General features: G+C 42.0%; 1 protein-coding gene across 1 annotated transcript in view; it reads left to right on the top strand.

Moving 5' to 3' along the window:
* The window catches only part of DIAPH3 (diaphanous related formin 3), a 531,747-nt gene that overhangs the window by 259,319 nt on the left and 245,437 nt on the right, over positions 1-26,991 (top strand). The window contains exon 20 of the mRNA XM_077806852.1: positions 11,842-11,943. Within this exon, the coding sequence (XP_077662978.1) occupies positions 11,842-11,943 (102 nt within the window). The remainder of the gene's footprint in view (positions 1-11,841; positions 11,944-26,991) is intronic.

The raw sequence follows: 26,991 nt of genomic DNA, 5'->3' as shown, positions 1-26,991 counted from the left end.
TATTTGTCAGAATAACACTACATATTCATGCCCATTTCAATTATTTTGGTTATTTATCGCAAAATACCCATCAGCAAATATGTCTGTAACAATACAGTCACACAACATTTTCCCCAGGAGCAGAGAGTTAAAGAAACCCACATGACAACCCAGTTCCCGTTTCTCAGTCCCACACCCCTGCAGAGCCCAGCTGGAGGGCGAGACACCCACAATCCCTCCCCCGAAGACCAGCTCCAGGCCCCCCACCACCAGCCAATACATGTGAATCCCCTCCCCCCAAGTCCATATGTGGAGGGCCCCCTAGCCCAGATACCTGCATCTCTTCCCCCTTCAGAGCCCAGCCTGTGGTCCCCCAACCCAGATGTCAGCCCCCTTCCTCCCAGAGGCCAGCCATGGCCCTGCAGCCCAGACACCAACCCCCCTACTGGTCAGGGAGACAGAAGAAGAAACAGGGTCCCAGCCAGGCTTTTGTGGAGTTTTCTGCGTGCTGTTATCTCCTTCCCTCAGGGTGTGCAGGGAACTGCAGTTGCTAGGACCTCTCTACTTACTCCCCCCGCCCCTGCAGTGTCTTCTACCTGAGAGCTGGCTTCTGCCAGGTCCAGCGGCCCCTAGTGGCGGCCAGCAGCAGTGCAGCCCATTTCTGTGGGAGAAAGAAAATATGTGCAAAAACCATTAATTTCCGCAAAATTCTGCGTTGCGCCGAATTCCCACAGGAGTAAGAGATGGAAAACGGAGTTTTTTTCTTCTTTTTATAGTCCCGTAAACCTTTCAGATGTATCCCCAGATCGAGTTTTTCTTCCCTTCTGCTTGTGCGGATGCCATGCTGTCTTCCTCCTCTTCTGGTTAATATGCTTCTCTGGTTGGTTTAATCATTTTGTTTACTTTAGATATAAAAATATACTTCCTTTGTCTTTGGCCTTTCCTTGCTTAATTTGAATTGGAGACACAGGTAACTGGGCAAAACAACATTCCTGTATCTAGGGCACACTTGTGTGTTCATTGCCTTCCAAAACACATTTGAAGAACATATTTCTAGCGCATGTACATAACTCTTTTTACACAACGTGTATACACACCACACAATGGTGTTTATTCCAGTGTGTTGCCAGTTCACATGAAATCTTATGGGATACCTTTGTGATAAATATTATCACAACAGTGTGTTGAGTGTAGTGAGTGTGTCAGGCCTGATATGAGTTTCAGTACAGTGGGTCCTCTGCCGTTCGGCTTTGAGAGGCTCTTAGGGTTATAGCTGAGGCCTGGCCTGACATAAGTAGTTAATACATGAAGGGGAGGCCTTGTTCTTTGGAAGATGAGATTAGGGAGGTAAATCCAATCATCAAATTGAAACAGGCTGCTTAATAAGACAAGTAAATAGGTCAATAGGCTAAAAAAGACAAAGTCTGAGCTAACTAAGATCAGAGGGAGAACACTCAGGAGAACACTCAGGAAACTATTTACTATGAACTAGATTATAACGGACAAAATAAGTTAGGAATGTCGAGATGAGGTAAAGAGGAAGTCAAAACATGGACAACATGTGGACAGAGCGTGTGGTACAGGGACTGGTTTGTATTAAGTAACCAAACCAGTCCTAAAATGTTTGATGCCATGTACAATAAGTGCAATGAGATGTGTAAATGTATACAAAAACGAGAGTTTCTGTATGACGTTGGACCTATGATGTACCCTACATCGATCCCAATGCGTTTGAGTTTGATCAACTCAGTGTAGCATTGTTTTGTGCCAAATTCAGATACATGAGTGATGAAGTCTGGAGTTGAACTGAGTTTTTGGGAAGCTGAGTGGAAAAAAGTCTTTGAGGGAATCCCAAGAAAGGTCACAGTCAGTGTTCCCTCTAATTTTTTATATCCATGTGTGGAATGAATTTTGTTATGGGCCCCAATATGAAGGTGATGTGTATTACCTTCATATTGGGACCCATAACAAAATTCATGTGGTGGGGATGGGGCCGAGGGGTTCAGGGTATGAGAGGGGGCACAGGGCTGGGGCAGAGAGTTGTGTGCAAGGGGTGAAGGCTCTGGCATGGGGCCGAGGATGAGGGGTTCAGGGTGTGAGAGAGGGCTCAGGACTGGGGCAGAGTGTTGGGGTGCAGGCTCTGCGGTGGGGCTTGGGATAAGGGGTTTGGGGTGCAGGCTGCCACAGGGCTGTGGTAGGAAAGAGGACTCCCCTCAACCTCCTGTTGTTGCAGCAGCTTGGGGCTGGGGGTGAAGTGCCTCTCTCTGGCTGCGGCAGCCTCGGCTGGGCTGGGGTGGGCCAAGGGAGGGGCTTCTCTCCCCCGGCCACGGCAAGTCTGAGACAGGTTCATGCTGGGGCCAGTGCAGAGGGGCGCATCTCCCCACTGCAGCAGCTCCACGCCGGGGCCAGCGAGCAGGGGCGCCTCTCCCTCCTGCGGAGGTCCGCACTGGGGCTGGTGGGGAGGGGTGCCTCTCTCCGCACTATAGCCCTGAGTCCCTATACAGGGCTTAATAGGCAGCTGCATGGCTATGCAGCTGCGCAGCTTAGAGGGAACTTAGGTCACAGCCCTATTTGTTGCTCTGGGATGTGTCAGGTTGCAGGTGCTCTTATAAAGATTGAGTATTACTCTGTTTACTAGTCTGCAGCTAGATCTTGTGGACATTGCTAGCCCAACCCACGGCAGTAAATGTTGAAAAATCTATAAAGTCTTGTCTACTCACTCTGCTGGTATTAACAATGTTGGGCCCCTAATGTAGTTGGGCCACCAGCTGCTGATGGTGTTCTGAGCACCATGTTATTCATAGATTCATAAATTTTTATGCCAGAAGAGACCAATAAAATGATCTAGTCTGGCCTTTATATTACAAACTAGCAAATTACATATAGTTACCCCTGGATTGAGCCAAAACTATGGTTTTGACTAAAACATATCTTCCAGAAAAGCATCCAGTCTTCATCTGAAGATATGAAATGATAGAGAATCTTACCTTGGTAGATTGTTCCAATGATTAATCAACCTCACTATTAAAAATGTGTGTCTTGTTTCTAATTTGAATTAATCTGGCTTCATTTTCCAGCCATTGGTTCTTTCTGTGCTAGGCCTGGTATTTAGTACCTGGTATTTTTTCCTGGTGAAGGTACTTATGCAATGTAATCAAGCCACCTTTTGATCTTTTTTTTTTTTTTTTTTTTTTGATAAGCTAAGTACTGAGCACTTAAGTATGTCACTGCAAGGCTCACTTCTTCAGCCCTGGAATAATTTTTTGCAGTTCTTTTCTATATCCTCTCCAGTTTTTTTAATGTCCTTTTTAAAATGTGGGCACTAGACACCAGAACCGTATCCAGTATTATGTTGTTGGTCTCACCAGTGCTGTATACAAAGGTAATATCACCTCCCTCTTCCTACTTATTTATCCCATGTTTATAAATCCAAGGATCAAATTAGCCCTTTTTGCCACAGCATCGTACTGGGAGCTCATGTTGAGTTGTTTGTCCATTCTGTACTAAAATGCATTGTGTTTGAAATGTTTATTGAATACTTTTTCCTTTTTGGCATAATTAATAGGAATTTTATCATCTAGTAAAGGTCCTATTCCATTGTTCGGATTTCTTTTGTTCTTAATATGTTGTTAAAAACTGTTTGTTAATGCAAAAAACTGCTGATCCCTGGATATTTCCCACAAGTCTTTAGCTTCCCTTCTTAATTTTCTACATTTAATAACTTCTGATTTTCTTTGCTATCTATTGTAGCCCACTTCTCATTTTTTGAAACTGAAACTGCCTATCTAGCTGATGTTTGAGAACCATATCAGAAATGGGGGATGGAACAGTTAAGAAGAGGGGAAGGCGGAGTTACTTGACCAGGAGCCTAGCAGACATGCCAGGGCAACCAACTTCAGTCCAGAAAGCAACTCATTCCAGGGACTGCCCACATATGTGCACTGAGCTCAGACAGGCACAGAGTTTGGGGAAGAGAGCTGTCTGCAAGTAGTCATATTCGAGCAGCACAAGGAGATCCAGCTGTTCTCATATTCTCTTGAGAAAACTCAGTTTTGCCTCTTGGTCAGAAGTGTCCCACCAACTTTAAGTACCCAGCTTCGTAGAAGAGAAGAGAGGAGGCCTCACAATCCAAATCCAGAGGGAAAGGATTATCTGGAGCATGACCCACTGGGCCTCCCTTACTTTAGAAACCAAGGGAAGGCCAGCGTTTGAGGAACCCACTGAGAAAACTGCGTGCCTCACAGTGGGACATCATTACAGTTTATACTGGTCGCTTATACATAATTTAGTGATGAAAGGGTTCCTGAGTAAGAAAGTTCAGTCTGATTTCTTTGTTTTTAAGAACAGAAGGAAAGCTCAAAAATAGGGTTTATGCTTTCAGGTTGCTAACTTGGTATGTTTCTGCTGTGTTGAAAGTGGGGGTTAGGGTCAGTTGGTTCATAGGATTCTAAAATCTTACCTTTTAAAATGTGCTAATGTTTATAGTATTTAATACATATCCATATTAAATACATGCACCGCTCACAGCTGTTATGTATAAGACAAATATTATTTTGTGTAATTCTGAGTTGTTTTTCTAACTCATTATTTTACCACTTTGGAATTGGTTTCTTCGCTTTGAGTGGCTGTCAGTTTCTCTTTTTACATAGAGAAGAAAGAACTTTGTGGGTACAGAAACAAACTAATTATATCACTGACAGTAAATAGTGAATGTTGAATATTACTTCCTTACCTAACAGGTTGATTCACTTGTGGCCCTTATATAGAAATGAAATTAAAAAATGAGAACATGCAGAATACACAATTATATAGTTTACTTAAACCCAGAAAATAAAAGGAGATCATTATTCGTGCCATTTTGTAAGTCTCACATTAATGTCTAACTTTCTGTAGCAATCATTTAACTTTAAAAGGAATGGTTGATCTTTTTGAAAGCCTTCAGTGATGTGTGTGTTTCAGGTGGGATTTTGAGTTATAGAACATTGGCCCCTCCTAACTTTCTCTCTGTGCTGCTACAGTAGTGCAAAGGTGCACTTTAAGCTGATGCCCATGTGTCAGCCACTCCTGGTCTTGCACTCTTCCTTTATATAGGGTTCTTTTAGATTGCTTAGGGGTGTGGCTATAGTCTGATGTGCTCCAGCTATTCTGATTAGCAGTGCAGTACTTCAGGAGCTGTTATCCGCTGGTACAAGTTGAAGTAGCCCTGGGGTTGTTCTAACTTGCTCCAGAAACTGTCTTAGTTCCTTGTAGCCTCCATGATTGGGGGTTGTGGAAAATGAGTAGCAAGGTGGTAGAAAGCCACCTGCTCCCAGTACTGGTAGCTGTTTTTCCAAAAGACTACAGGTTTTCAGACATTTCAAGGGTCTGAGGGAAAATAATCGGGGCTTCTAAGGAGAAACCTCCTCTGATTGGCTTTCTTTTCTCATTTGCTGTCTGAATGAGAAGAAAGGCAAATAGGAGCTGTCTCCCTGAGCGTATGTAGTAGGCATTGCTTTGGCCCCCTGTTTCCCACCTGTCTTAAGTGTTCAGCCCATTGAGCTCTGCTGGTTGCGCTCCCAGCATCTGTCTGGCTCTTCCAGATTCCCCATTTTGTGTGTGTGAAAGAGAAGGGTATTGATGTTACAACAGCTCACCAGGGTAGTGCTGTACCTGAATGTATGCAAATCCATGAAAATTTGTTCAAATACATGCAGATCTTTGTTGCTCTGGTGTACCTGAGCATCTGGCTCTGCATTTGATTTTTATATTTTAAGAGGCGTATCTCTTGTGGATTTACCTTGCCAGTGTTGGATGGCCACCCACAGTGTATTGGCTGTCTGGGAGAGAGACACATCCCACAAAAGTGTTCCCACTGACACAGCCTGGTAGCCAGAGCCAGAAAAGACCTGGCCATTTGGCTAAAACTCCTTACGGAGAAATCACTGTGATCTGTATCGGACACAGGCCTGGACTCCCTTCCAGTGAGGCTCTCTCGCTCTGCCAGGTAGTCAGCTGATCCTCATTTCCCATGTCCATTGAAGAGAAAGTTGTCTTTCTTGCTCAGATTAAAAGAAACAGGCTCCCTCCTCACACTTTGAGGCACAGCCTGCCAGAACACTGTCCCCTGCAAGATCAGTTTCCTCAACGTCATCTGACGGCACATAGCTCCAGTGCCCGTCCGTTTACTTCTGGTACTGGCATGAAGCAAGGGTATAAAGACCCAGTCGGGCAGACCTGCTCCCTCAGCACCATCTGTCAGCTCTGGAGACCAAGACAGGATGACTTCAGGAGTTATGGCACTGACAAAACTGCTGGTACCGGTGTCCTTTTCAGCACCGATGATGCCATTGGCACCGAATAAGTTGTTGGTGCTGGCAAAGTTATTGGCGCCAGCAAAGTCTCTTGTTCCATGTTCGACTTTTCAGGGGAACACACCCTCTTTCAGCTCCGAGTCATACGCTGGCACCGCTGATGCTTTTCCCCCTTCCACAAGACTTGATATACCCTGCTGGTATCTGACACTCTTGAGTTGCCTCTCCTTAGATGTGACCTCCACCACTTCCACCATCCTCTCCAGATTCTCAACACTCCTCCCTTTCTCGCTTCCCCAGTGATGAGGAGGAGAGGTCTCCATCGCACCCTTGTCTATCAGACAAGTTCCATCTACTCATCCTCATTATGCACAATCTACATCTGGTCCACAATCTTAGTACGTACCACCATGGATGCAACCACATGTTCCACTTCCTCTACACTGGCCATATTGGGACCCTTGGGCCTTGTACAGGGCACAATTTGGGAAACTCCCAATGGAGCAAAGCTGGAGACCTACACCTCTCCATTCTCCAATGGTTTCTTGCCTTCCAGAGCTGGAACCTCCACTGGTACCAAATGAGGAGGAAGAACAAGAGGAGAAACTGGAGGAGAAAACTCCTCCAACATTACATTTCTCTTCCTCTTCCCCTGATGAGGCTATCGTGTCTCCACCGCCTATAGCTGCTGACGAATTCAGATATTTTGAAGAATTATTCTTCAGAATTGCAGATTCCCTTAGAGGAAATTAAGGACCAGTAGCATAAACTGCTGCACATACCTCTTCTTTTAAGATTGCACTACCAATCAATGAGTCTCTTCTTGATCCCACAAAGTTGCTCTGGCAGACCCTGGCGTCCTTCCCTCAGACTTGCAAACTTGCTGACAAAAAATACTATGTTCTGGTGAAAGATGCAGAATTTCTGTTCTTTCACCCTGAAATCTGTGGTGGTCAATGCGGTGCAAGAGAAAGGTCATCAGTGCCATTCCTGTTCCCGGCATCTAGACTGAGATTGGGAACACTTAAACTTATTTGACACGAAGCATATTCATCAGCCACGCTCCAATTTTGAATTTCTAACTACGAAGCTCTAATGGCTAAATACAACTACTTATACTACTGCAAGTTGGAGGAACTCTGCCATGATCTTCCCACAGCCAAAAGTGAGCAATTTCAGACCCTGATATCAGAGGGACACCTCATAGCCCATACAGCCCTACAAGCCTAGTTAGACTCCGCAGATACCACCAGATACTCCATCGCAGCTGCTGTGGTCATGGGGCATGCATCATAGCTCCACCTCTCTGGTTTTCCTAAGGAAGTACAAGCCACTGTAGAAGACTTACCCTGTGACAGCTAAAAACTATTCTTGGAGCGCATGGACAATTCTCTGCATTCCCTTAAAGACTCCCAAGCTACTCTCCAATCTCTTGGCATCTACATGGCAGTGCCGAAGAGACACCCAGGGAAGTATCACCTCCTCCCGCAATACTGTTATGAACTTATTCTATGGTGAGAAATAAATAATCTTCTGCAATTGGGAGCCATAGAACCAATCCCTTTCAAACACCGGGGGCAGGGTTTCTGCTCCCATTACTTTCTGATCCAGAAGAAATCCAGAGCCTGGCGACCTATCCTGGACCTTTGCAATTTAAAAAAATTCATCAAACTGCAACATATCAAGATTGTTGTCCTTTCCACTATTATCCCTGTACTTGAACAGGGGAATTGGTTCTCAGCCCTTGACTTCCAAGACTCATACTTTCAAATCACAGTATGCCCTGCCCACAGGCGATTTCTCTGATTCATTGTAGATATGTGAGTCCTTCAGTTCATCTGCAACTTCTGGGATCACTCCACCATAGATCTTTTGTCACAACGCAAAGCACCCTCTGCCCTCAATTCTGTTCCAGAGTGGGACGGGTACATGGATCACTGGGAGACACATTCCTCATCACATAGGATGCACCAGTTCTCTCTGCCCTTCCTCCTTTTCCCCTCCTATTCTGAGCACTTCGCAAGATAACAGGAGGACCGAGCTCTTGTCATCCTTACAGCTCCAACGTGGCCACGACAGGTCTGATATACTTACCTCCTTCACACGATGGTGTGCTGCCCAATCTCTCTCCATGCCATGCTGCGGCTCCTTTCACAAGTTACATCCTCCGTCCCAATCCACAGATGCTCCACCTCAAAGCCTGGCTCCTTCATGGTTCTGGGATTCTGAAATAACCTGTTAGAACACTGTCAAACAGATACTTTTGAATGGTAGGTGCAATACGACTAGACGCACTTACTTTCACAAATGGACTAGATTTCCATGCCGGTGGGCCTCCCATCAGGTCAACGCAATATGCGTTCCACTACCACTTATCCCTCACGACATGTTACACCTTAAATAATCATGATTATCCATCAGCTCCGTTCTGGTACATTTGGTAGCAATCACTACTTTTCAGTCCCACAGAGTTGACCATTCCATCTTCACACACCCACTCACAAAACATTTTCTGAAGGGTATCCAAAATCTTTATCCATACAAGACTTAACCCTGGCCTGGCATCTCGGCTGCATCCTACATTCTCTGACTAGCCCCCCCATTTGAACCAATGGCAACCTGCTCTTACGTGCATGTTATAAATGAAAACGGCATTTCTTGTCGCCATCACTTCTGCCCAATGAATCAGTGAAATTGCAGCACTTATGGTATATCTACCATAGACAGCTTTATAACGACAAAGTTATGTTATGCCCACATCCAAGATTTTTACCCAAAGTTCCATCATCTTTTCATCTCAATCACCCAATACACCTTCCTTGCCTCTTCCCGAAGCCTCACAGCAACCAAGAGGCAGCTCTACACACCCTAGACATGAGAACAATTAGCGTTCTACTTGGACAGGACTAAACCTTTCATAAAATCTCCATGATTATTTCTCTCAACCACTGAAAGATCCATAGGCACAGCCATCTCTAAACAATGCCTTTCCAAGTGGATCTCACAATGTCGACATTTTATCTTACGAACTCCAACAATCTCCTACTAAAATTAGAGCACATTCCACACGCTCACTTGCCACCTCAGTAGCTTTTCTTAATAATGTCCCCATTGCTGACATTTGCTAAGCGGCCACATGGGGATCAACAGATACTTTTGCCGGTCACTACGCTATTATGTGACACCACAGAGGACATACTTCTAGGACCTGCTATCCTAGCATCAGCAGTATGTGTTGCTCCGAAGCCCCAGCCTTCCAATTAGAGGCACTGCTTTTTAGTCACCTACAAGTGGAGCATCCACAGGGACATTACTCGAAGAAAAAGAGAAGGTTACTCACCCTGTGCAGTAAACTGAGGTTCTTTGAGATGTGCCCCTCATGGGTGTGCCACTACCTGCCCATCTCCCCTCTGCTTTAGAGCCAGATACATACTCTGCAGTAGAGAAGGAATGGTTGGACTGTACAGCAGATGTGTGTGTGGTCCGACAGGCACTGCTGATTTAAAGTCTCCGATCCCAGGTGCAAGGGGGCCAGTACACCCACAGGGACACTCATCTCAAAGAACCTCAGTTACTGCCCAGAACAGCCATCAAATCATAATTATTGGTCATTACCGACCTAAAACGTATATTAGCTGGTGTATGGAACATTTGCATTAAAAAGAATTGGCCTTTTGGGGTGGCCTTTGGTTAGTAGGTCAGAGATCTTGGGTTCAAATATCCAGTGATCCATCCAGAAAAGAAACATTTAGCACCTATGTGCCTGGGCCATTTATAAAAAGTCTAGACAGAACACTAAATAGGTTAATCTTTTAAATGACAGTGTTTATTTGCAGAAGTAGAGTGGGTGCCAATATGAATGGTAAAAATATTACAAAGCTTCAGGAGAAAAGAATAAGTATTAAGTACAATTGTGTTCTATTTAAAGACTGTTTTGTAATTTTTAAACTTGAATTAACTTAGTGTTCACTGAAGTGTGAGATTATGAGCCAGACATAATATTGGCAGGTTGGTGAGTTAGCCTCCCACCCATATATCAGTACCCTGACCTATAAGTCACTGCAGTTCCTATTCAGGTGTCATAATGGGAGGAAGGAAAAAGGAGGATTACTATTGCAAGATGTGTCCACAAAATAAGCTTGAAATGGCAAAATGAGACATCATGCAATAGACTGAGAGGTTCAAACAATGCATGCTCCCTTGGCTCCGCTTAGTAATTTGGGACTCACTTTTCCCCTTCCTGGGATTTGAATAAGTCCATGGGCTCTGCTGAGTTCTTTGGACTTGGATTCCCCTCAGTGGGGCTTAGATGCCATGTTCTGCACCTTGAGCTTGGCTACTTCTTGATGTGTAGTAGGAGATATTCTCTCAAGCCTATTATGTTATCAAAATGAATGATCATTTACAAAAGACTGTATATTGTCCCTATATGATATTTTTTTCTTCCGTGCAGTGAACCAGTTAATAGTATTGACATTTAGTAAACTTTTTGACTATTTGAGTGCTGGTCTACACTACCATGATAAATCAATCTAAGTTACGCTACTTCAGTTACGTGAATAATGTAACTAAAGTTCAAGTAGCTAGATACACTTACAGCAGTGTTTACTCTGTGCTGGGTCGACAGGAGAGGCTCTCCTGCTAACTTCCCTTACTCTTCTCTGGGAAGTAGAGTACACAAATCGATGGGAGAGCATTCTCCCATTGATTTATTGTGTTTTCACCTGACCTGCTAAATCAACACCATCTAGATCGACTGCAGCAGTGCCGATCTACTGGTAACCATGGACTTGGCCTGAGTTACTGAAATGAATAGGTCAGTTCATACCTCTTTGAGCTGTTGTTTTATCCACTCTACAAACATAGGAAGACATCACTGCATTGGTTTGCACTTGGCTCATGCTTTCAAGATTTTCACAATCTTTATCTATTAAGATTTATTCTTTTTTTTTAAATAGCAACTGTGCTTCTGTAGAAGAATGTGAGAGAGGTGCTGATACACTGTACTACTGTATCACAGTCAAGTTTGAACCCTGTTTCTGTCTTACATCATTGTTGATCTACAACTCATAGTCATGCCAGATTTTGCAGCATTCTACGATGGTTTTGAATTACAGAAATAGGAGCTAGAATAAGGAAATGCAACTCACTTTCATTTATGACCAAAACACCATTCACACTTTTTTCCAGAGATGAATAATTATTGTGTTAACTCATTGGATACCCTATATCTGAAATTCCTATCCTATTGCATTCACCATGCTTTCTACCCAGGCATGCACAGGAAGTGTGTTTTATCAATTTTGTTCTTCCCTTCAAACTGGTATTAAAAAAAGAATTAAAATCATATACAAGAGGTATGCTAACCATCACTACATAATCACTTTTTCTGTGCATTCTTAATCACATTCCTCAATGTACTATGTATATAAATTGTAAGGACTTCAGGACAAGGACCTTGTCTTCACATTTGATTGTACAGTTTGCTTGCTATATCAATAATAATCATGCATGAAAAGGCAATGCAAGATTTGAGATTTCTAATGTCCATAATTCGGTCTTTTTTTGTTAGAATTTAATAAAACATCTTCCTGAACAAGAGCAGCTGAATACACTATCCAAATTCAAGAGTGAATATAATAATTTGTCTGAACCAGAGCAGTTTGGAATTGTGGTGAGTACCAGCCCATTGCTGCTATTTTTCAGTTGTCTTACATTAGTAACCAGTGTTGAAGTGTTGTCACCTTCTTGTTGTTCCTCATTATAACCAGAGGCTGAAGCTGGAGGAGAGAAGTGATGGTACTTTCTAGATAAATATCAACTGACATATCCATATTTCCATAAATCCCATTCATTGCATCGTTCTTTGTCTCCTGATTGAAATAAAGTAACTATTAATCATATAACTTTTCTACATCAAAATCATTTACAATGGCAGTTTCTATGTTGGAATTTTCATAGGTGTCTAAAATACGTTAACTCTATAGCTATTTTAGAACTTCCATGGTAGAAGTCATTCTGTAACGTGACAAAATGTAAAAATAACCATCAAATTTCTAGTTAAGATTTCCACACCAACTTTCTGCTGTCAATCGACCATGTTTGCGCAAAAAACCCTTTTACATCATCACACTAAACTACCTGTGCCTTTGGGCATATGTTTTACAGCGTATATTCTTGTAGTACAAGTTTTTCTCACCTTCGCAAATCCATAACGGGGTTGAGTGTGTCCCATCATTTTCCAAACATATAGTAGAAAGAATATGGAAGGGTAAGTGAAAGGGTACAGGGGCAATAACACTCATCTCTGTCATGATGAAACTAGGGTGGGTGATGTGGAGACCCTTATTTGGAGATCATTGATCTTAATTCTCAAGACTTTTTATGATAGAATTCTGAGGTACTAGTTTTAAAATTATTATTCATCACTTTTTTCTTTTTGCAAGTCACCCTAGTTATGACATTGGGTGCAAAACAAGTAGCCTCTGAAGCGTTCCAGTCAGCTGGAACACTTCTGTTTCCCACTAAATGTCAGGATTTGAGCATGCACCAGAATGAAGCGTTGATGGGAAATGGGCTTTGTGGGAAGGACTAGTGGAGAATAAAAATTGTGGTAAGAAGGGAGTCACAGGTGTTTAGCAATAGATAGATGACTGGAATATGGTGAGCAACTTATGTAGTAATAGAAACAGTGCTACTAGGGAGGAAGGCAAGCAGAAAGGGAGATTGGACCTGGAGATAGTGGTGGGTTCTCTACTCTTTTTCCTCCGTTCCCAGTCCTGTGCATAGATTCATCCTTTCATTTCTTTTATGGAGTCTGGTATTGCACAGACCCTGAGATTCTTCCTCCTTTCCAGAGCAGACCAGGGAGAAATGATATCAGGAGAACAGAGAAGTAGACTCTACAGCAGGTGTTCTCAACCTTTTACTTGCTGAGGCCCCCCCTCAACATACTTTTAAAAACTCCAGCACCCAGAGCGGGTCGGGGAGTGAGAACTCTGGGCTCCAGGCCAGGGCAGGGGACCCTTGGGCATAGACATAGTTTGACTTCTATTTTGGGGAGGGCAATGGCTGACCTGGCAAGGGCTCGGATCAGCTCCGCATAGCTGGGTCCAGGGAGGGAGCATGACCTCCACCCCCTGACTCACCTCAGCAGGCCACCCAGTCTATCTGGGTTGTTGGGGGCTGCAACCAAAAAATATAACTCAAAGTGGGACTCAGCTCAAAATGTTTGAAAATGGGTCAGGGTGCGGGCCGGGGGAGCTATGTGTTGTGTGCAGGCAGGGAGGTAGCTCAAGGTGCAGGGAGGGGATATCTAGGGGCTGTGGGCCGGGAGGGTTCCCCCTGTAGTGGTTGCTCCCTGCGGGCTCTGCTGGCCTCAGAACTGGGTCACCCCAACCCGGGAAGCTCTTACGTGTTGCATGAGCAATCAGAGGAGGCTGGGAGCTGAGGCACTAGCTGCAGATGGGGGAACGCCGCAGCTACCCTTTCAATGGTACCACCAGCCAGAGGAGCAACTGATCCGCACTCTCTGGCTCTGGCTTCCCACTACAACCTGGCCAGAGACCTAGTAGCAGAAAGGTCCTGCAATACAATCATGCCCAAGGGACTAGACAGTTATATACTGTTAAGCCAAGAACAGAACTGCTCTCAGAAAATAATGCAGACTATTTGCTGAGCCCTAGATACCAAAACTTCTTTTTATGGAACTGGTCAATGTTATAAGTTTCCTGGCTTCACAGGTAAATGGGTTTCAACCCTTCATAAAGATTGGGCTATTATGTCACGTACCAGAAATCGGATTATTCCTTAGCTCATAGGAAAATTGAGGGAGTCCGTGGGAGAATTTGTGATTATGGCACTTCCCATTTTTCCACTGCAGCTTATCCCTCTGCATCTGCTATCTGCTGATTTCCAGAGATCCAACAGGATAAGGAATTCTGGATCTCATTACCTAAGTGTTGTGGGTCGTGAAAGTCACGGTATTGTTTCTAACTTACTGTTGGTAGATCAAAGATTTAATGATGCTGTTTGGGATTTCCTTTCGTTAGTTGCCAATATCCTTAGCTCTTTGCATATAATTTGTTAGAGCACTTTAGAACAGATCAGGGCTGCAGGGAGGATTCTTTCTTCTCAGGTTACAAGTCTCCATTTTCTGGTACATTGAGTCAAGAGGCTTCCCTCCCAGTGCTGACTTCTCGGGTGCAAAAGTCCAAACCTCACTTATTCTAAAGTCATTTCCTTTCCAAATCACCTTGTAACTCTGTTTCAGGAAAGGGGCATTATGCCTATAACAGTAGCCATTCTTTGTATCAGTAGAACCTGTAAGGTTCCATATTTGGATAACTTGGATAATTGGAGCAAGGTCATGGGATCTACCCCTGAAAACAGGGATCAAGATTCTGAGTACACCATCTGAGAGTGTTGATACCCATGAAGCTAGGCAGAGATTCCCTGCCAGCATAAACCCTTCAGAAACTAGAATAATCCTTAGACTTGATCCTGCAATCCAATTTGACACCTATGAGAGCAGTTCTGTTCTTGGTTAAATGGTCTATAATAATCTAGTCCCTTGGGCATGATTGTATTACAGGACCTTTCTGCTACTAGCAACCCTAATGGCTCAGGACTTAAATCATCCGGATTCTAAGAATATCATGAAAGGTTGAGGTTTTTCTGCAAAGATAGAAAAATCAGCAAAATATAAAGAAAAGTTTCCTACTATGGGACTGACCAGGTCCATCTCTACCACCTGGGGAAGTATACATGGTCTCCCTGGCAGCAAACAGATGACTTCTGGATCCTTAAGAACAACTCCCCTGGACAATGAGCTAGAGCTGGGGTGGCAAAGAGTGGTGACAGTAGGACAAAGCGAATGCTGAAGAATAACTCTGAATGTAAATGTGGAAAGCCGAGACAAACACTTGAACGCTGCCTAGTGCATTGCCCCTTGTCAACATGCTAAACTCCTCAATTTACTGTTTGAGATAATAGAAAACACTAACTCTTGGCTGTGGTTTTTGAGCAACAAAGTATGATGAGCAAATGCACTGTGGTTCCCAGCTGAGAAGGCTCATCTCATAAACTCTCTTGATCTCATGTGTAGTCAGGCTGGCCCTTAACTCAGACATCCAAACAGTTATTGCACTGAACCGGTGATAGACCAAGAGTCCTGGTTTTTGGAGGGACATTTCTGCTACTTTGGATGGGGGGTGACAAGTGCTTGCTTTCAGTAAAATCCCTGTGCACTTGAAACTGCAAGCCAACTGACTCAGCAGATCCACAGTGCTTCTGGAAGAATATTCCCTAGAGGAGGGCCCCCCCTCCAATGTAATGACGTCCTGACCCCCGTTTGAGAACCCCTGTCCTAGAACTTCAGCACTTACTAGAAATGGGTAATTCTATTTTACATCCTGTTGGCCATACCGTGGGAGTTACACTTAACCTAGGTGTTCCCTCCTGAACTGTTCAAGTGGAAAGTGCCAAACAAGGCTGTTTAATGCAGAAACCTGAAATTCTTGCAGTTCCGGAGTGGGCCAAATGAGTTTGTTTTGTAGACCACCTGTTCTTGTAAAAACTAAATGACTCTCATCTTAATCTGGATTTCCTCCATCAGGGATTGATCGTAAAAGGCCATAGTGACCTCAACAAAGAGGACTAACATCCTACTTGCCTTAGATTTCTTTGAGTAATGTTGATGAGGGTTCAGCTCAGGCTTCCTGACAAAGCTAGAAAGTGTCAAGACCCAGCTAAATAAAATATGAGGTGAATTTAATTTATATATATTTGAATTACAGAATTTTCTGAGCAGTAGAAGGAGAGCAGAAGGCTCCTCTTACTATTTTTATTAGCTTGTTTCTTGGTAGATGAAGCTATTTGGTTGTTTTATGGGGAATCTTGTAGAATGGAGGAAGAGTACTATGACATCTATTCATTAAGGCAATTAAGAATGTAGTCTCTCGGACTAAACTGCTTGCTTGCATATATATATCTTGTCTTATAGTTTAAGTATTTGATGTGTTGTAATAGGTTTATAAATTTATATTAAAGTAAGTTTGGCTGTAATGCAAGAGACCTGCAGGCCATATCCTGTATGTTAAGCAAAGGCAAAGTTAGCATGTCTGTATTTAGACCTTTTACCTAGAAAAGTAAAGTTGACCTATATCTTGTTAAACTAAATAGATGAATATCCATGCATATGTCTAAGACCTTTTATCTAGACCAATAGACAATGGAAGAATAGCATAGGGGGTTTTTCAATGTTTATCCACAGACTTAACAGGTACACCACAAGAAAACTTATGCGCGTATATACGTGTCAATACGCACAAACATACTAGCCTATGGGGTAAGCATACCCTAACATTTTGTGGGTGAGGAATGAAATTTGGGCATAGGAGGAAGGATTTCTGGCACTCTTCCCTGTAAAAGAGGTAACTCACCTCGCTAGAGTTTTCCATTCTTACTCATTCTTTTCTACTCTATTTCTGTTCCTCTTCCTCTTCTATTTTATTCCATCTATCTACTATGACTACTACTATTAGTAAGCTTACTTGTTCTCCTTAAACTGTAAGTTTCAAGGGAACTAGGCTAAGCTTGATTTCCCTAAGTTTTATTCTTAGTTTGTTCATTAGGTTTTGATTTTAAGTTTGTTAGTCAAGTAAACCCGAAGCTAGTTTTTGATAGCTCTTAGCATTAGATTTCTTCTAAACACTGCATCCCTCACTCAAGAATTGAGAAACCTGAATGGCAAGGCTGGTCCTGTGTTTTCTTTCCGCTAGGTTATCAAGGAAGGGTGTGAGTATATTAACCAAAGCTTTGTTGCATATAATACTATATTATTATATGTATCTTTTGAATAACAGTAATGCAATTGTAACTTTGTAACTCTGAGTATTTTACCATTTACTTACTATTATTGATTTTAAATAAAAAGTCTTTAAGGCTATAATCTGTCTCAGTGTGAGCTTCCTGTCATACCCTCAAGGGTCCTTTATAAATTCTGTGGAGCCTGATCCAGGACAAGAACTTTTGTCTTCTGATCAAACAAATTGGTGAGCCTAAGACCCATGTTAATTAATATTAATAATTATTAATATTATTAAAACTAAATTGATAAATTATATTAATATTAGTACACCCTAAATCAGGCTACAAGAATTTAGTTTGAAGACGTTTAACAGGGTAAATGAAAAGACGTTATTTTAATTGTCAACTTTCTATTTGGTTTACCGTGGCATTTTTCATAGAATCATAGAAATGTAAAGCTGGAAGGGACCTCAAGAGGTCTTTTAGCCCATCTCCCTGTGCTAAGGCTGGATTAAGTATACCTACATCATCCCTGACAGGTGTTTGTCTAACATGTCTGTAAAAACTTCCAATCATGGGGATTCTAGAACCTCCCTATGTAATCTGTTGCAGTGCTTCACAATTGTTGTGATTAGAAAGTTTTTCCTATATTCCCTTGCTGCAAACTAAGATGAGGGCTACTGGTCCTACGTGTGACCCAGGGACCCCTTCATGTCAACAGCAGACGACACAAGGAGTGCTTAGGGTTTTACAAAGGTCTCCGGGGTTGGATATATACATAATAGTTAACCAAAGGGTGGTATGTGAGCTATCTGCTAAGAGCCAGAATATCACTTGTTGTCATAATCATAGAGAAATGTATACATCGATAATATTTAAAGAGTCCTGTATTTATACTGAAAATTATGTTCCTACTGAATGTCATCCTGCTAATTGCAGATCAATTCTTTAGTTTAATAAAATTCTAATCCTGTCCATCAAAGTGATTGGAACCCCCACCTTCTTATCTGCAAGTTTTATAAACATACTATCTACTCCATCATCCAAGTCCTGAATGAAAATATTGAATAGTAGTGGACCCCAAGTGGGATCTCAGTTGACATGTCCTCCCTGTTTGACAGCAGAATATTGATAACTGAGTACATTTTTTTCAATCAGTTGTGCACCCACCTTATGATGATTTATTCTAGACCACATTTCCCTAGTTTGCTTATGAGACTGTGTCTAAACTCAATATATATCATGTCTCCTGCTCCCCCCATCTGCTAAGTCAGCTACACTGTCAAATAAGGAAATTAGATTGATTTGACATCATTTGTTATTTACAGGTCCCCGATGGCTGTTAATTTTCGCCTTACTATCCTCTAGGTTTGAACAAAATGATTGTTTAATAGGTCCATCAATGGCTATTGGCCAAAGTGGTCAGGGATACAACCCCATGCTCTGGGTGTCCCTAAGTCTCTGTCTGCTGGAAGTTGGGACTGGATGACAGGGGATGGATTATTCAATAAATTGCCCTGTTATGTTCATGCTTTCTGAAGCATCTGGTACCAGCCACTTTTGGAAGATTGGATTCTAGGCTAGATGGACCATTGGTCTTACCCAGTTTGGCTGTTCTTAATCATTTGTACTCTTTTTGGGTATCTCAGTTATGCTGGCTAATCCATAATTCTCCAAAATCTCCTTTTTTGACCTTTTTAAAGATAGGTACTATGTATGTGCTCCTCTGATCATGTCATAGTCTAGTTAGCACGGATCTGAACTAACACTATAATTCTCTTTTATAAACATGCAGAGAAAATAATGGGCAACAACTGTAAGGACATTTGTGATCTTACGTAATCATACAGTGAAAGGCGCTAACTTGCTAAAGATTTGTTTCATTTGTCAGGGAAAGTTTATGTAAAGTTCGGCAGATCTATTTAGAAAATAAATTTAAACCACAAATAAGTTGATCTCATCAATCTTTTTAATGTGGATCAGTGTACAGATCACCTAGGTAGTATTCATTTTTTTGTTTTTGACGAAAAGCCATTATGCTTACAAAAAATGGATAGTTTAGGATTGTACTTCCTCCTTAATTTTGTAGAGTATAAAATGCTGGGATCTATTTATTCATTCTGAAACACATGCTGTCATAGAAGAATAGTCTGTTTGTTATCCATGGTAGGCAGATTTTATTTTTCTTGATACCGGAATCGAATTTCTGTTACAAATCTGACACTTTTAAAACTGCCATGTTATGGTAATTCTTTCTTGGGATCTGAAATGCATGCTCAACTCTAGTTGGGTTTCATATCTGTGTAATTTCAGAAATAACTTTGGATTCATTTATCCAAAACAACAATACCGCTATCTTCCTTCTGAAGTAAGGAAGCTTAAGAGTCTAATATTATGATGCTCAAATCTAGTTTTTTGATATTCCAATTCTGAGAATCAGTGCTCTATTTGATTTCATCTATGCACTATGATAATTCCAGTTGTCTCTCTTTCATACCCAATGATGGAGTTTTCCTCTGATCTGCAGACTTAGAGGCAGTATGAGACTTTTAAATGAGTGGGATAGGTCTTGGCTGTGTCTATTTTGAAATACAGCCCATTTTGTTCTGCCATCAAGTGAACATGCTCAAAGTCCTTTGACTTCCTGATTTTTCCAAAAAACGTTCCAGGTTTTTCAGGTGTTTTCTATAGGTCACCCAAGTCTCACAACCATAGAGGAGCGTTGGGATTACCACCGCTTTATAAACTAAAAGTCTAGTGTGTGTTCTGATATTGCGATTGTTGAAAACTTGGCAAGACAGTCTGCCAAAGGCAAGGCTGGCTCAGCAGGTTCTGTGTTGAATCTCAACATCTATGGCTGCCAAGATAGGCCAAGTCTACATTTTTCAGTTCTTCTTTGTCAATGTAGATCTTCCTTGCTGGGTCTGATGATTGACCGGGAGCTGGCTGGTAGAGACCTTTTGTATTGCTGATGTTCAGAGTTAGCTTTTTGTTTTGTTTTTTTTAAAAAAAACAGTGTTAACCTCTTCCATATATGGTTACTACCCTTTCTGATCTTTACTTTGCTGATGCATTTTCAAGGCCCAGGATAGCTTTTTCTGCTTCACAGACTTTTCCTCACACTGAGGCTATATAAAGGCAGAGAGGTGTTGAACTGTAGGAGCAAAAGTCCAGTTTTAGCCCTGTGTGTAGGCATTTAATGGCTGCCTTTGCCAGAAAGGAGTTCTCTCTCCCTTTGTGATTGAGAAAAGGCAACAGCGAATTTATGTTAAGGATGGCTTTTTTCTTATCTGGGATCCTTCTAACTGGACATTGAGGAGTTCAACTTCTCGACCTCTACTTGTCTGTGTCTAAGAATCCAGATAAGGCTTCCTTGATTCAAGCTAGGCTATCTGATGGGATTCTCATAACCCAGCTAAGGGTAGCCTAGAATTCCTCCTTACCTGTAAGGGGTTAAGAAGCTCAGATAACCTGGTTGGCACCTGACCAAAAGGACCCCAAACCGCTCTGAACCGGTCTCTCACATTACAGAAATTGTAAGTACAGCCAGGCAAGGCATATTAGTTTATCTTTGTTTTCTCAGCTTGTGAATTTTCCCTTTGCTGGAGGGAGGTTTATCCCTGTTTTGTTGTAACTTTGAAACTAAGGCTAGAGGGGGTTCCTCTGTGTTTTGTGCATCTTTTGTTATCTTGTAAAGTTATCTTCCAACCTGATTTTACAGAGGGGATTTTTACCTTTCTTTTTTAAAATAAAATTCTTCTTTTAAGAACTGATAATTTTTTTTCCCCAGTGTCCAAAGATCCAGGGATTTGGGTCTGTCTTCACTTTGTAACCAATTGGTTAGGATATTATTCTCAAGCTTCGACAGGAAAGGGAGTGTAAGGGCTTGGGGGGATATTTTGGGGTAACAGGAACTCCAAGTGGTCCTTTCCGTGATTCTTTATCTAAATCACTTGGTGGTGGAAGCATACTGTTCAAGGACAAGGTGGAATTTGTGCCTTGGAAAAGTTTTTAACCTAAGCTGGTAAAAATAAGCTTAGGGGGTCTTGCATGCAGGTCCCCACATCTGTATCCTAGAGTTCAGAGTGGGGAAGGAACCCTGACCTTTTCCACTTGGCTTATCCAGAATACCTTGTTCTATTCTTGGAGAACACTTTGTCCAGTTCTCTGGGATCCAAAAAAAACCTCAGTTCAATGCCAGATTTAATCACTCAGGTTTCTTCATTTGGCCTACAGCAAAGCTACACTGAGTTGATCATACTCAAGTATTGGGGGTGGGTATATGGTGTACCACACATCCAAAGTTAAACAGAAAACTTCTTTCTTTACATACATTTACATATTACATTGAATTTACTGTAAATTTGATTGAATTTACTGTAACTTGCATCACATGTTTTGGGTCTGGCTTGTTTACTTTGTAGGAACTAATCCCTGCATAGCATGCTGTGTCCATGCATTGTCCACTCTCAACCTGTTGTTTATCTCATCTTTATAGTCCTAACTTATTTTGTCCATTATTCCTAGCACCACGGTGTTCTTGTTTATTTTAGCTAGCATAGACACCCTGACCCCAATATACTGCTTGTTAAGGCCCTGTTTACAACTTAACCTTCCATTCACCTTCCCAATCATGACCACTAAGAAATGAAGCAGGTTTACTCCTGGGGGAATTCTGTGCCACTATGCAAGCGCAGAATTAATGCCCCCCACTTTCCCTATGAATGAGCCTGCCAAATCTCTGTGCAATACACCAGCATCTGTAACACCCATGGTTAAGTGTGCTGATAGGAGAGATTATGTCCCCATGCAAGATTTCAAGTGTTTTTTTCTCGAATCCACTTACTAATTCCCTCATTGTGACTGCTGCAAATGAGAGAGTTTGTCAGGGGAGGTATAAATCTACTCCTAAAGACAAAAGCTCTCAAATCTATGGGGAGAAATTCATCCTCCTCATTACAAATGCACATTGCCAACCAGCAAGCATTATTCTCTAAATATTAGTTTGTAAGTTGGGGCACAATGTCCAAATTTACGGCTAAATTATCAGAATCTTCAAGGGAGGAGTTGAAGGCAGAAGGCTAGTTAGCGAGCAAGACATATTTACAGTCTGCACTGGATGTGGTGGATGCTTCATCTAGACTTATGGTTTCAGCTGTGACAATGAGAGGCATCATGGCTACAGAACTCCAGCATAGCTCTTGAAGTTCAGCAGGCCATGGATGAAATTTTACTTTCTTTTAAGAACTTCTGAGCTACTTTATGGTCTTTGTGGGGTTTGCACCCAGGAGACAAGGAGATGTCATTTTGAGGAGCATGAACAACACCAGCAATATTGCTCTCAGCGATACTTTCTCCAGTTGTCCTACTCTGCTAGGCAGCAAGACTTCCCTAGAAAAGGATGTAAATCACAGAGGAGATGATCTGGCTCTAGTTTTACTCAACCCCCCCCATCGTCCTCCACCTTCAGGGAGCCTAATTGACTTTCATATAGAGAGCAGCATACCAGTTGTAAACATTTCAATTCTCTCCCCTCGTTTCAGGGATAGGCTGTCTCACTTCTACAGTAATTGGGAAACAATAACTATGGACAGATGGGTCCTAGGCATTGTAGGATTGGGTTATGCCATACAATTTCTGCCCTGCTTCCCCCCTTCCCTCTCCCCCTGTGGTCCCTTTTCAGGTACCCCTCTCATGAGCTACTGCTAAAGCTTATGCTCAAAGAAATTGGTTCGTCTCTAAAGTGCCACAAGTACTCCTTTTCTTTTTGCAAATACAGACTAACACGGCTGTTACTCTGAAATCTGCTTATTCAGCAGTCCAGACTTTGCGTGCTCTGGGAGCCATAGAGGAAGTTTCTTTTCTTCATGGTGGAAAGGGATTCTACTCTCTGTACTTCCTGATCCCCAAGTCCAAGGAAGGGGTGAGACCTATCCTCAATCTCCATTGTCTCAAGAAATACATCAAATATATGAGACTCTGCATGTATGCCCTGGTTGTTATTCTTCCCACATTGAATTGCAGTGACCAGTTTGTTGCTCTTGATCTTCAGAACACCTATTTCAATTAGTCGGTTTTCCCAGGCCATGGGAAGTTTCTGAAATTCCTGAAATTCCTTGTCACTAGTCAACACTATCAGTACATGGTTCGCCCTCTTGGACTGTCATCAGCTCCATCTGTCTTTACCAAATGCATGATGGTGGTAGTGGTCTATCTCAGAAGGAAGGGAATTCATGTCTCCCCATATCTAGACAATTGGCTAATGAGAGGCAGATCTGAGGAACAAGTCCTCAGTCATGTCCTGTTCAAGCTGGATCTCTTCAACCAACTGAGGTTGAATCTGAACAAAGCAAAGTTAACACTGATGCCAACTCAAAAAATTGAGTTCACTGAAGCCCTACTAGATGAATTTGAGGGCCTTTCTTCTGCACAAGTAATTCCAGGCAATTTGAAGCCTTTGTCAGGCTCTCCGATCTCATCCTTTGAGCACAATTTCTGTAAACCTGAAGTTACTAGGGAATATGGCCCCACACAGTTATTTGGTTCAGCATGTGAGATTGCATCTTTGTCATCTTCAGTCATGTTTGAAGTTGGTCTATTGCTTGATCTGCCAGTCATTGGACAGACTTGTCTGAGTTCCTCCAGAAATACTGAACTCTCTACAGTGGTTGGGAAGAACAAGAACAATGTGTGCCAGGGTGTTACCTTTTCCCATCCTCTGCCAACCAGAGCAGTAGTCACCATTGCCTGCCTCCACTATAGGTTGTGGAGTGCATTTTGGAACGTTAAACATTCAGAGTTTGTGGTCACAGATGGAAGTGTAGTGCCATAGCAATGTACTAGAGCTTCAAGCCATTTACAATGTGTGTTGTGCCTTCTAAGATCAGTTCTGGGGAGTAGCAGTTCACATACTCACCATACTTGTTATGTGAACAAGCAGGGAGGAGCTCACGACAACCAGCTGTGTCAACTATTGCAACAAAGGACAACAAAATGTGCTGTCAATGTTTTGTTCCTGGGTGAGACTCAGCTCCGGTTCTCTAACTGATGCCTTTAATCTGAACTGTGGAATGGACCTAATGTTTGCATTTCCCCCTATTCTGTTCATTTCACAGGCTATCCTCAAACTGAAATGGGACCATGCAATCTAATACTGCTTGTGCCAACTTGCCCAAGACAGTGTTTGTTGGTTCTCTGACCTTCTCAGCCTGTTTGACCTCCCAAATCTCTTCCTCTCTTTCCTGGCCTGCTGACTCAGCATTTTGGCCAGGGTGGTACTTTGGTGCTGAGGAATCTATACCTCATGGCCTGGATGGTAAATGTCTAGATGAGGAGGAAGGACAGTGCTTGGAAGCAGTTCAGAGGATCCTGCTTAATTGTAGAAAAACATCAATTTGCTCTATTTATTGGCTAAGTGTGTTTTTTGGTTTGGTCAATATCTCAGGGAATTCAATGCATTTTGGCTTGTGTTTAGGACATTTTGGACTGTTTGTTGCATTTGGGTCTGGATCTTACAGCTCATTGAGGGTTCGCTTGGCAACAGTCCTGGTGTTTCCTCTTCTGATCCAAGGCGAGTTTTTCTTTAACTCCATGGAAGTGAGATTTCTGAAAGGTATTGTATGATTGTTTTTGCTTGTGAACGAAACTGTCCCATTGTGGGATAATAATACTGTACTGGCCGCCCTCATGTGTCTTCCATTTTAGCCGATAGCTACCTGTTCATTGTCTCTCCTCTCCCAAAAGGCAACCTTTCTTGTGGCTGTAACATCCACAAGAAGAATCAGCAAATTAGTCTTAACGATAGAATCTTCATCTGCTCAGTTCTTCAAAGAAAAAGTGTCTTTAAGACCATATCCAAAGGTTTTGTCCAAAGTGGTTTCACCGTTTCGTCTTAAGCCAGTTATTTAATTGCTGTATTCTTTCCTAAGCTGCACTCAAATGCAGACACGCAGCATCTCTGTATGTTAGATGTGAGTTAGTGCTTGGTGTTCTATCTGGAAAGGTCTACACCATTTTATTCATTACCTTGACTACTATGCTGATCAGATGAAAGGTCAGCTGGTCTCCTCACAAATGATTTCCAGGTGGATATCTCCTGTATGGAGTAGCTCAGACTATGACCGCACAGATATTACGGGCTCATTAAATGAAAGCACATGTGATATCAGTCACATTTCTCAGTGATGTTTCAATATTGGATATTTGCAGGGCTGTTACATGGTCTTCCACGCATATTTTTACCAAACGCTATGCTTCTACCTTTTCGGGAAGGCAGTTCTGCAATCATTGTTTAAGTAGACTCCAAGCCCCACCACCTACCTGAACTGCTTGTGAGTCACCTGAGTGGAATACACACCTGCAACCACTTGAAGGAGAAAAGACGGTTCCACACCTGTTCTGTAACGGTTGTTCTTTGAGATGTGTGTGCAGTAATGTATTCCACGACTGGCCTCCAACTCTCTGCACCAGAGTCGCCAGCCTTAAATTGCAGTACGAATGAACAGATTGGGGGTTGAGAGGTGGGTTACTAGGGCCAGAGGGCATGAGCTCTACCACGATGAGTGCTGCTAAGCCAGTTTCTCTGACTTCAGTATGCAGGATGTGTGCATGTCTGAGTGGACTATATATCCACACGCACATCTCAAAGAACAGCAGTTACAATACAGGTAAGGAATGGTCTTTACCTTGGCTCAATTTTCCAATATACTCTTCTGAGAAACCTTTTGCTGGGAGTGATTCAGTCTTGGACTTCTGCTTTCTATATCTGCTGTTTTGTCCATCAGCTTCTTAATAGATCTGTTTTAAAATGAGAGGTGTTCTCAGGGAAGCGTACCCTATCTTTCACATTGTCTGTTTCTTATTCTTTTTTGAAAACTGTAAGTTTTTTCAGTTTCAGATTAGTCACTTTTTTTGGTCTTTGAATGTAAAATGTCCATTTGATTTCTGATTCCCTTCATATAAGCCCTTGAATTTCCATTAAACTAATCTGCTTCCACTGCTTTGGTTTACTCTGCTTGGGCAATAAGCTCAGATTTTCCAGTTCATTTCTGTAGGAACTTTTGTTCAGCCAAATATGCATCATCTTAGTATATTTGCCACTTTTTCCCTGAAGAAAAAGGCATCAAGCTTCTTGAAATAAGTGGGAGCAGAGCTCAATAAAACATGAATGTAGTATATAACTCTTGAGTTCATCTTTTAGGTTGCTGCCCTCTTCAGGCATGTTATTTTGAGTATTTAGTGGGTTAAACCCTTAGAATTTCTGTATTTATTTGTTTTGATTTTGTGCTTGAAAGCAAAAGACCAAAAAATGTTATATGCCTTCTAAGCAGTCGCTAAACAGATAATTACTGCTTTTGTGGTTCATAAAACTTTTATAGCTCTTTACATTTTTTCCTGGATTTACTTTCATAATTAAAGTTCTGTTACCCTAAAAGAAACAGTTAGAGAGGACACTTACTAAGGTGACTGTCATGATATGACAGCTACAATATTATATGTCTAGCTTCAGTTTATGTTAATCAACTTCTGTTTATAGCCTTATAGACATAGAGGGTACAGCAGTAAACATTTTAGGTTCCATTTCAGGTTGTTAGTTTTGTTTTTGTGACAGTATAAATTTCTTTTGTGCAATTATTTCTGCAATTATCCTCTTAACTCATTTTATGCTTTTATGTTTGCTATTCTTATTGCAGTCAGTATAGTGTTAATCTTGTATTACTCTTATCTTCCATTGCAGACTTTTGGCTTTTCTGGAGATAAAATACTTTTTCTTTTACGTTTTTTCCTTCACTTGCTCCATCCTGCTGTCTTGCAACTTAGTATTATCAGATACTACTGTTTTCTTTTTTTCCTGCGTACATCCTTGAAGTGTTCTATACATGCTGTTAAATCTGTTCATTTTATTATATATTCT

This window comes from Eretmochelys imbricata, chromosome 1, assembly GCF_965152235.1.
Source record: "Eretmochelys imbricata isolate rEreImb1 chromosome 1, rEreImb1.hap1, whole genome shotgun sequence".
Classification (NCBI taxonomy): domain Eukaryota; kingdom Metazoa; phylum Chordata; order Testudines; family Cheloniidae; genus Eretmochelys; species Eretmochelys imbricata.
Note: the sequence above shows the minus strand (reverse complement) of the source record. Positions and strands in the feature narration are given on the sequence as shown.